We start from the raw sequence: 11,172 nt of genomic DNA, 5'->3' as shown, positions 1-11,172 counted from the left end.
ACACAGCAGTCCCCTAAAACTTTCCCAATCCAGTGGTATGGCACAACTCAGCCAGTGCCTCAATAACGCTGGCAGCCAGCTTGCAGTTGTGCTCCTGCTAGTGACAGCCAGGGAGGGAACTGCAGAAACCTGCTGATGTCGACAGGCTGGGCTGTGGGGAAGCATAAATTAAACTGAAAGTGGAAATTGAAGATTACTAAATACTGAGTACATTTCAGAAGAATTTCTCATTTTGTCCAGGGCCCCTAGCAACAAAGATACATATAATCTCAAAATAATAATAACTATTATTACTATTATTTTAAAAGCATGAATAGAGTAATTTTAATATAATGTGGAAATAACTCTTCAACCTCAGAGATATGATTCACTTGTCCTGAAATAAGTGGTTCTGCAATTAGAGTCCACAGTAGAGGTTTCTCTAAAGAATATAGAGAAAATACAAAAATTGAGCATATTTTTGCTAGCTATTGACTCCTCACAGTTGTAATACTAGGATCAGATCTGGGCTGCAACCAGTATTCCAGTCAGTCTTGGAGCTTCATTACCACCTTTTTAAAATACTTTGGTAGATATAAACATCTCTTCACTGTTTGTACGGGATACCACATTCTTAGCACTATCACATTAACAAAAGTAAAAAAAAAAAGATAAAGAAAGTATCTTCTAAATATTGAGAATAACTTTTAAAAATTATTATTTATAATTTTCTTTTCAGCACAATTTAAGTGGTTTCCATAGCTGGAATGAAGCACAGTGCACTGCCAGGAATTTCAGAAAAGTCCCTTCTACCCCAGGAAAAGTTCAGTTGCATTCTACTTTAATGGCTTCTGGCAAGCTTGCATTATTGTTTTTGTACAAACAGAAGTAAGTTTGGTACAAATAAAAAATGGAACTTTATGTGAATGAAGCAACCATCAAATTCCTTAATCTTCAAAAGAAACTGTATCCCTGAATAATTAACTATGATATATTTATAAAACTAGAATAATTGAAAACAGAATTCTAAGTTGATTCATGTGGACTGCGCTGAAATATTTATTATTGCAAGTCCAGAAGATCTGTCTGGGTTTTGTCACTGGAAATGTCTAAACTCAGTGTCCAGATGTTTATTTAAGTTGCTCCCACATAGTTCTAATGTCAATTACCAGGGGTTATCAGAGAGCATCACTGTGTATCTTCCTTGACTAATATTCTCATTTCTTCTGCATCTTTGATGTTTTCTTTCATTAAAATTCCTGGCTCACAGCCACAAAAATCTGCCGTGCAGGCAAAAAAACTGGTCTGCAGACATGACACATGATGATGCCCAATGTCTGTGCATGGATAATATTTATCATCAGCTATCATTTAAGCAGTCCTATAATCAGTACAATGCCAACTGAAAGCAGTTCTGAGAAAGACACATGAAACCAAGGCTTAGGAACTTCTAATCAATATAAAATAACCTGGGTCAGTAAAGAAAATATTATTACATATAAGAAAGGCTTTATGAATCTGTGTGGCTTTGGTTTAGTTTTTTTTTTCCCCATAAGGAAGAAGCAGGGAGAAAGCCAATGACAAAATAATTTCACACATAATTACAAATGGAATTGATGGATCTGTAACTCTGGAAACCAGAATTACATCAAGACTTTTATAGTAACCAGGAGACAACACAGACCACTCGTAACAGTGACTTAAACAGAAAGAGCTTATCACACAGTCCCTGAAGGTTTCATACATTCAAATACAAATAATGGCCAAAGAGCCCTGCTTACGTATATACATTATCTGTTACCCAAAATCAGAGGGTTCATTTTGTTGTAGGCAAATTCTGGAAGATTCATTTTTAAAGATTTGTAAGAAAACAGAATAAAATCAATGTTAATTTAATATAAGTGGCACTAGAGCTATAAGGTGGCTGAAGGAAAGAGTACGAATGCCATTTCATGTTTTTAAGTTAGTACCCAGGTACTAATACCAGGTTCCTCTCTTGGTGAGGAATTTTAATTCTCATTGATCTATAAGAGACAGGCACCTGACAACTTCAATGGAAAACTGCTTAAATTACTTGGGAATGTAAATCTCATTGACTGTGTAATTTACTCTCCTTACAGTGTCAGTTTGGGAAGGTGTATCCACCTACCAGGCAAAGCCCTAACAGCTGAGCATTCAGCCTTGCAGAGTCTCCCTCACAAGATCTCCTACAGATGGTGTCACTGCACCTCCAGACTCAGTTGTGACTCTGCAGGACAAGGTTTGTCACAGTATTTGGGCCCAGGGCAGCACAGGCTGGGCAGGGCAGATGACAGCTTCAATTCAGAAATGGGTGCAGAAGATCTTGTGCTGTTAAGCCAGAGCTGCAGTACTCCCGCCACTGTCTGACTACTCTCTGAGTAAATTTAATGTGTGTGTTACTGTCATCAAGTAACAATTGAGAAAACTTTTTTTCAGGAAAAAAAAGAAGAAAGAAAAAATGTACAGAAATTTTACAACTGAATTTTCTATTTAGAAGTGTGTAAAGAATATCTTCTATCAAGTACTCAGCTTCAGAGACTTAGCAAACCTTGGACTGCAACCACTTGCCACATTATATCACTGTCTTGATCTAATAAGCAAGTACATTAATACCAGCTGTGTGGAGAGAGGGAGGAAATAGGAATATGTTCATTAAGCATTATGGCTCCACTTATATCCCTCAAGATTTCAGTGGAGATCTGCCAATTCATGCATGACACAATTACAGTCTACAATATAAACCTGAAAGAAAAGCAGAGAGGGTGTCAATACAAATTCCTACAAATTTTCCTGTCAAGAAACCACTCTTAAACTTACTGCTGCAGGACACATTCACTCATATTTAGGTGATTAGAAGTGAAATGCTTAGTTCAATGATTTTAGCAAGTTGAAAATCAATTTGCTTCCCACACACGTTTCACTGGGTTCATTTGTGTCTCCTCACATCCAGTAACTGGTTCACAACTCTTATTCACAAATTGCCTTGCACACAGAGATTAAGCAATACACAGAGCCAACATCCCAGTTCAACAGAGCACTTGCACATAAACGTTCCTAAAGGAATCCAGCTTTGACTTCAATTCAGTATTACAGTGAAGCTTTCATGCTTCACCAAATCAAAGGGCAATTCGGTGAAAGCTTAATAACCAGGTGATCTGAACAGTTGCTTTAAACAAGAGATTACTAAATGCCTCTAAAGCTTTGCATACATAATAATAATAATTACAGTGGATTTACAAAGGAGTCAAATGCTGTTGTGCATCCATATCCCATGAAAAGTGTGACTGGAAAATGTTTGGGCTGTAGTCAGCTAACATTTGCCCACCACAGTGGCAGCAGTGACACAGCACTGCAGAGAATGAGAACAAAACACAGTTATTAGCTGACTGAAAAACAAACAATACCACAACAAAACAAATGTATTCACACAGCTGTCTTTTCTACTTCCCTTTCCCTCCCAGAACGTGGGAGTTCATAACCTAAACCCAAACATTAGGAGACCAGGAAATCTCAGTGGTGATCTCCACACATATCACCTAAAAGCAGTGAATTTGCAAAAAAAACTGTAAACCACAAACTAAGGGAAACTAAGGATCAGTTAGCACCTCCCTGAAACAAGGCCACAACATGCAACACCTACACCCTGAAAATTTTGTCCTTATAAAATACTTTGGAGAAATTATGCTTCTTTCTTATCCTGCTCTGGAAAAGAAGCAGGGCCGGGAAAGCTGAGAAAAGCTGTCTTTTCCAACAGGAGAGTCCACAGGACAGGACACAGCTTTGTTCCAACACAGTACTCCCTCTGCTTGTCCTCTCAAAGCCATTCATTTTCATTTGTATAAAAGGCCAGTTGCAATTCCCCTGGCCCAAGTACACTCCTTGCTGGCACTACCTTGCCAAAGGCAGAGGAGGAGCCAGACACCCCCCAAACCGTGCCAGAGCTGGGTCCTACTACATTTCATTTTCACTTGCAAAACCCAGCACGACAATGACTGAGGCTGCAGGCTGCTGGAGGCCGAGCTGGCTCTGCAGTGGAGCTGCAGAGGAGCAGAGCAGCAGCCACAGGCAGAGTCACAGCTGGGGCTGCTCAGGGAGGCCACGGGGAGGCTGCTGAAGGCTGCCAGCTTGTGGTGTGCCTGCAGATCCACACTGAAACCCCACACTGCTGCCCGGGGCTGCTCAGGGACCACATAGCTCTTGCTATGGCTTCTGATTCTTCAGTCAGTAGTGTCTGGGTATTGTTCTCCCTGACTCCTGATACTGTGTCCCTGTGGCAGATTCAGAAATTCGACGGTTTCCAAGTTCTGTCAATTTACCAGCCCTGTTTCCTCCACACAGGAGCTCACGCTCACTGTCACCGACTTTTTTTGATCACATGGCCCTTAGTAGTCCACAAGCCAGAGCACCATCAACATAACTCTAAAAAACAGGAAAAGCAACTGTCTTTTCTACACTTAGTGATTCTCAAGTTTGCCAAAAATAATTAAAGTCTAGCAGTATTTAGGCTTTTCTTCAAATGTTATTTTCTAAACTCCTAGCATAAATTTCTAGGTGGCTAAATCCTCTAGATGATGTTATCACCATAGCAGGCAAACCAGACTACATGTTCTCTCCCTTAGGAAAGGTCAAAGCTGCTGCACAGAAAATCTGTTACAGGGCTTTTCTTCTGAGCAGTTTGGGAACCAGGTGCCCCAGCAATGCAGAAACCAAGGGCCTACAGCTGGTGCTGCACAGATCCTGCCTCACCTGCTACAGCTCTCTGACCCACAGGCCACATTTAAGCTGTGTCTCTGTACCATCTCTCAGACCTGCAAGATTGGCCAGTTTTAGGTCTCTCAGGTCTTTCCTCATCCATTTGCATCCCTAGGGTTTTTTTTCCCATATAGCAATAGCTTCCTAGCTCCATCTCCATGTTTTCCTTGTAAAGCACTGAAGCAAAAGAGTTTCCATTCTCTTCTAAATTTTACATAGTCAAAACAAAACATTATTCACATGAACAACTTCAAAATATATTATCCATTCTTTATTTTTACTGTGTTAACAGCCCATTCCAATATAGCAGTCCATTCTCAAAACAGAGAACAAGCTCCTCAGCTCTCAAGATACATTTGGACATGATCTGGAACAGGGAAACAATGAAATACACAACAGCAATACCATACTCAAACAGAAATTTTTTTTCAATGTGACTAAACCATTTAATGATTCATCCTTTCATTATCCAGCAAATCCTTTCATGATCCTCTTGTGCTCTAACCTTTCATAGACTTCAGGATTGCACATCCTCAACACAGGACTCTTTCAACCTGACTTTGCTTTCTTATCATTCACAGAATCTTAATTCAAAGTGCACACCTCTGCTCAAAAGCAACAGCCCCCAGGAAAGCTTCTAGGTTTTGCAAACATCAAAATAATAAATTAAAATTCATACCTTTAGCTTCATTTGGTATTCACACAAGACTCCACAAGAGCTCCCCAAAACGGCTCTGACCAGCTGCTGATTGTTTAATGAGCACATAATGAACTTCACCTGTTACCACAGTGATTGCCACCCCACCCTACCTCCCCTTAAAGGGGAAGTTTGCCCATTCAGGGATCATTTTGGCAAAAACCCAACATGTTGAATGCTATCAAAATAAAGGTCAAGAAAACTGCCTCTAATTTACCAAGTTTAGAGAGCAAAAGTATGTGTTAATAGCACAAAAAAAAAAAAGAGTTGGTTTAGTTAGCAGAAGTCTGTGCTCAGCAGAAGCCTAGGTAGAGGTAAATCTGAGTACTCTAGAAAACAAGTCCCTAACTGCATAGCTTTGTTTGAATTCCTTCAGTAAAGAAAAGCCAGCAGAGAGAAAACACACACACAGCACCTCACAGAGGTGTGACAGCACAGTCAGTACAGGATAAGGGCAAGGATGCCAACCAGGGGAAGAGATGCAAACAGCATGGAAGTGGTGATTTATGTTTCATGAAACAGCAGGGGTAAAGCCAATACAATTGTGAGGCTGCTTGTCCTTGAGCAGTACAAACTGCAGTCATGGGAGGGCTGATGACAAGATGCAGCTGGACAAGCAGGTGGCAGCATGGAAAGCATTGATCTGAGAGATGAGCTGCACCCACAAGATCACTCCTCTGGCCTGTGAGTCAGAGCCACGTGCTGAACAGAAATAGACACAACTGAGATCCACTGGGTCATCAACAGGGATGCTGAGGGATCAATGTGAATGGCTGAAAACAAGCCAAAGAACTGTGCTGACAAAGGCAAGTGATGGTGAGAAGCTGGGAGGATGAAGAAGGAGCATAGACAAGGGAGGAGGGAAAAAACCACAAGTATGAAAAGAAGGTAGAAAGGTGAGAAGGCCTGAAAATGACAAACACCTGACATCAAATCAGGAAATAAGGAAAGCCTCAGGAGAGCAGTCATGGCAAAACTACAAAGATATTGAGGTCTCTGTGAGGTATTCAGGGGACTGAGGCACGGTAGGAGGTGCACAGCTGGTATTTAGATGGAGTTCCAGAAAGCAAAGTAAGATAGCAGTGGCAGGAGTCAAACACAGACACACACAGCAGCATGTCATTGGAAAGGGAATGGGTGGTGCAGGGAGGCAGAATATGGACTGGGTTCAGTGACAGCAGGTAAGCCTAATAAGAAAAAGGGAAGAGCATGATGAGAAGCCAATGAACAATGAGAACCAGAAGGCTGCAAGAGGAAAGGGTTCAGCAAAGAGCAAGAGATGACCTAATCAAAAAATATCACAAGTAGCTTAGCAGCAGTTCCACCTGTCCAGCTGCAGTGCCAGGGTATGGACTGTGCCACAGGGACTGCCCAGGAGGGCTTGTGGAGCACTTGGGAGAGTTCCTGCCTGCTAGGGAAGTGCTGGCTGCCCTCAAGAAGTGGCTGAGACCTTCCTCCCACATTTTCATCCCATGCAGCTTTTTCAATGACTTGCAGCTGGAGCAGCCTTGGTTTCCAAAGACATCATTCCTGCAGGAACATCCAGGAACAGCACTGCACACACAGCTGTGGCAACATCTTGGAAAACAGGCTGCCAGGCAATACAAGGGATCTCTGAGGTTTGTTTTAAGGAACTGAGCTCAAACTAGGCTCAGAAAATCCTAGTCCACAGTGAAAATACCATTGTGAAATACTTGTCAGGTGTGTTCCTTATCTTTCAAAATTCGTATTATTATTCATGGTCATGTAAGGAAGGTTGTTTTTTTGTCTTCAAATAACAGTCAAAACTTAAAAATACACACAACACTTCCTCCAAGAAAACCAGAGGGTGGATCTCTTAATTTACAGTATTGGACTATGAAAAATAGTACATCCAAAGTATGAAAGCAGTGTACAAAAATATAGAAAAACATAAAAATCTTTAATAAAAACAGTGAAGTTTCAGATGAACTTGATCTCTTGATGTGCTTTGCCATAATAACTAAAAACCAAACAGCAGAGTCCCTTAAAGCCCAAACAGAATTTGAGTAACAAAATAACTTTAAATTCTTAGTTATTTACAAGGTAAGGGCAGCAAGTGTTATTTTAAGGTGCAGGCAGAGAAACAAGTTCTCTTGTGGTAAGAAGTTACCTTACAAAGATCAGGTATTTATTCTAACTCTCTGGGCAGGTATTTTCACCATACCATGAAAGGTAATATTAAATAGCTAAAAGAAGTAGCTCACATTTATACAGGACAAGAGCTTTCATACACGTGAGCAGTTCACAGGCACCTCAGCTTTCTTTAAGGACATTTTGTGCCAAAGCCCTTTGCAATCACATTTCTGCACAGAAGAAACTTTCTCTTATAGCTGACCCATCCTAGCCTGCAAAACTGTATTAGAGAGCTTACTTTGCTAAAGCTGAGAATGATGGGGCATTCCACAAGAATTAACTGCCCCAAGTCCTCAAAAACAGTCCCCAAAGAAGACTGATAAATAATTGTGAATGTATATTTATGATGTCTATACTGAACCCTTCCTGGAGCTCTCATATGAAAATTTTAAGGAAAAACTGACAAGATGAAGCATTCTCAATATTCAGGTTTGGGTTTTAAGAAGTACTGCATAAAGATCAGTTACACAGCTCATCCACAGACACCCTTCCATGCATTCAGTCTTCTGCTGAAAAATAATCTTCATCTCTCACTTCTCTGTATTGCATTGAGGCCTCCCCCTCTGGTTCAAACCTGAGCATTTTTATATTCAGTCTCTCTGCAAGCTTCTGTGCTGCAAGCTTGGCTTGCATTTCCTATGTCAGACAAAAAAAGACAAGGTTAGAAAAAGTGTTCATTTGTCATTCCCATGAATAAACTAATATACTAAAATATAAACTTGACATCATCATAAGAATAAGAATAGTAGTAGTAGTAGTAGCATCATCAGTAATTCCAAAGTGGGCTTAATTAAAAGTTTTAGCAACTAGCAAAGAAATTCCAGTTTTCTTTTCACACTTGTACATAACTATGCTATTAATATTTGACTCTTTTTAATAGGAGTTGAAATTCTCCGTGTGGTAGCCCTCACCTGAGATACAGTAGTGTCAGTTTTAACAGAACACTTCTACAATAGTGTCTAATTTAAACATTAGCCTGACACTACCTGGAAAGTCAAAATCCATTATAACAGAATTTAGAAACTCAGAACCTGGATTCTTCAGACACAGAATAAATAAAGGCAAATGTAGATACTTGCATATTATAATACTGCTAGGCCTTCATTTATGCAAGGACAAAAGCTCTGTCATCACTAATAGGGAAAGTGTACATTTAAATTTCTAGTTAGAGGTGAAGTGAGTGCAATAAGGTCAGCATATTAACCCACATAGATTTTATTTAATGTAGGACTAACACTTTCAGAGAGCAATAATAGATTCTTTAATTGTATCACGAAAAGAATCAAATACAAGACAAAGTGCTTTTCCTCTAAGTCTTACCACCTCGATTCACCTTTATGCAAAGATCCCTTCATCTATTCTGTTTTGGGAGTGATCCTGGTTATATAATTTTCAGACCAGATTGTAAATTCATACCTCATAAGCTTCTTTTTGCTGTATCTGAATTGCTATGGATTCCTCTATGGATAACAGCTTGGCAGGGGAGTGGTGAAGTGGTGGCAGTCGAGCTGCTGTGATGTCATCCAAATGTTTCTTATCTCTGAGTCTCCTCTCCTCTGGAGGAACTGGAGAGCCCAACCCCCCGGGTGATCGACTGGAAGAGGAACCATGAGATGATCCACTCTGCTCTCCTGATAGTCTGGAAGACATAAAACACCTGTGCTGTGATCCAAAGTTGCATCACAAGGTTGAACAACTCCAGTTTCAAAACTTACTTTTAACACCTAAGAGTTGAAAATAAATCTGAAGTGCTATGAAAACACAGACAAATAAAAAGTAAACAGCACTCAGAGAAAACAGAATTATTTCTCCACAGAGAGACAGTATCAAAAGTTGCTTCTGACAATGAACCAAACTGGTTTGCTGATTTATTAGCAAACTGAAGTAGCAATGCTGTGGGAGTCACACAAGGTACCAACTGTTACTGCTACCAGAACAGACAACATAGACTGCAATTCTCCCAAAAGTGCAGAAAAAGCAAAACACTTCCAGCTATTAAAGTTCTACATGCTCCAGAACTGATCCAAAAGTTTTACAACTGCTTAGTAACTTTGCACCTTAGCTATGAAATTCTATGAAGATTCATGACAATTGTTTCAGATGGGTGGAATGAAACCACTGCTCAGCACTGAGATTCTGTGGCATTTAAAGCTACAGAGCCAACATATGAACCTTGTGTGTCATGAGACTTTAAATCTCTTTAATCATCACTAGAAAACAAAGCCATCATGCTTGTTCTGTACCATTTCCCATTTTATGCACATACAAAAGGTTTTTCTATGTCCCAATACTCACGCATTTGTTTTAAATTTGGGTTTTTTTATTATTGGATTCTTGGCTCTGGCCTCTAGGACTTCAATATAATGTGGTGTCTTGGGATGCTGACTTCCAAACACATTGCCCTTGTGTTTTGCCACATCCTGCTCTTTTTCCAATATTTTTTCACTGTTTTCCCCATCTGCAATTGTAACTCTTTGAAAGGCATCAACCAAGGCTTCTTTACTATTGTCCAAAGCAGCTGTACTTTCTGTCCCATCCTCAGTGTTGCTCTGGGACACTTGCTGATCACTGTTCAGGTGATTGCTTGTGGCTGACTTGGAGACATCTTCACAAAAACTATTCTGATGTTTTGTAACAGTCTTTACTTTATTATTTTTCCTCTGAGTCCTCTGATTTGTGGCATCTTCTTCTGCCTTCTTCTCCTCCTTTTCAGCAGAAGTGTCAGAAATGTCCTTAATGTTAGCGTTTTCATTAATGACTGAGGAATCTGCACTCTTCACTGTGTCCTCAGTTAGGACAACTTTCTGTTTGCTTGTGTTAATCTCCTCCTGTTTTGCTTGAAACTCCAACCTGACAGCAGATAACAGCTCAGCTGTCCTGGCTACTTCTTCCTCTTGGGAAATGGCAAGCCTCAGCTTTTCAGCAAAATCAGAGATCTTCTTACCCTTATCTGGAAGCCTAGCAATGAACTTCCTAAAACAAACAAACAAACAAACAAACAAACAATATTATAAACAATCCTATTTCAACCTGAGATACAGAAGTTTTATTAGAATAGCTCACGGGGCAGGTTTCACATTGCCACATCAGCTTTTTTACATACTAAACTTCTGAAACACAGCAAGATGCAAAGCACTTGCAGCACAGCACGACCTACCTGCTGTCAGTGAAATACACGAGCCATGAAATGGTTTTGGTGGGAAGGCACCTTGGAAATGATCTCGTTCCACCCCGTGCCACAGGCAGGGACACCTTCCCGCAGGCCAGGCTGCCCAGAGCCCCACAAAACCCTGAACTCTTGCAGGGACAGGGCAGCCACAGCTTCTGTTCCAGTGCCTCCCCACCCTCACAGGGCATAACTTCTTCCTTCTGTATCTAATCTAAACCTACTTTCTTTCATTTGAACGCGTTCCCTGCCTCGTCCCTCACGACATACTCCTGCAAATGGTTTTGCCCCATCGTTCCTGTACGCTCCCCTCAGGTTCTGCAAGGCCGCAATTAGGATACCCCAAAGCCTTCCCTTTTCCAGGCTGAACAATCCCAATCCTCCCAGTCTCTCTTCACAGGAC

General features: G+C 40.6%; 1 protein-coding gene across 1 annotated transcript in view; it reads right to left on the bottom strand.

Moving 5' to 3' along the window:
* Positions 1-5,008: 5,008 nt before the first annotated feature.
* The window catches only part of LOC102042725 (myocardial zonula adherens protein), a 52,270-nt gene continuing 46,106 nt past the window's right edge, over positions 5,009-11,172 (bottom strand). Inside the window, exons 13-15 of the mRNA XM_031055903.1 lie at positions 9,899-10,576; positions 9,020-9,242; positions 5,009-8,239 (exon numbers count right to left, since the gene is read on the bottom strand). Coding sequence (XP_030911763.1) covers positions 8,102-8,239; positions 9,020-9,242; positions 9,899-10,576 — 1,039 coding nt within the window. The 3' untranslated portion in view covers positions 5,009-8,101. The remainder of the gene's footprint in view (positions 8,240-9,019; positions 9,243-9,898; positions 10,577-11,172) is intronic.

Source organism: Geospiza fortis, unplaced genomic scaffold (assembly GCF_000277835.1).
Source record: "Geospiza fortis unplaced genomic scaffold, GeoFor_1.0 scaffold171, whole genome shotgun sequence".
Classification (NCBI taxonomy): domain Eukaryota; kingdom Metazoa; phylum Chordata; class Aves; order Passeriformes; family Thraupidae; genus Geospiza; species Geospiza fortis.
This window is presented reverse-complemented; position numbering and strand designations above follow the sequence as displayed.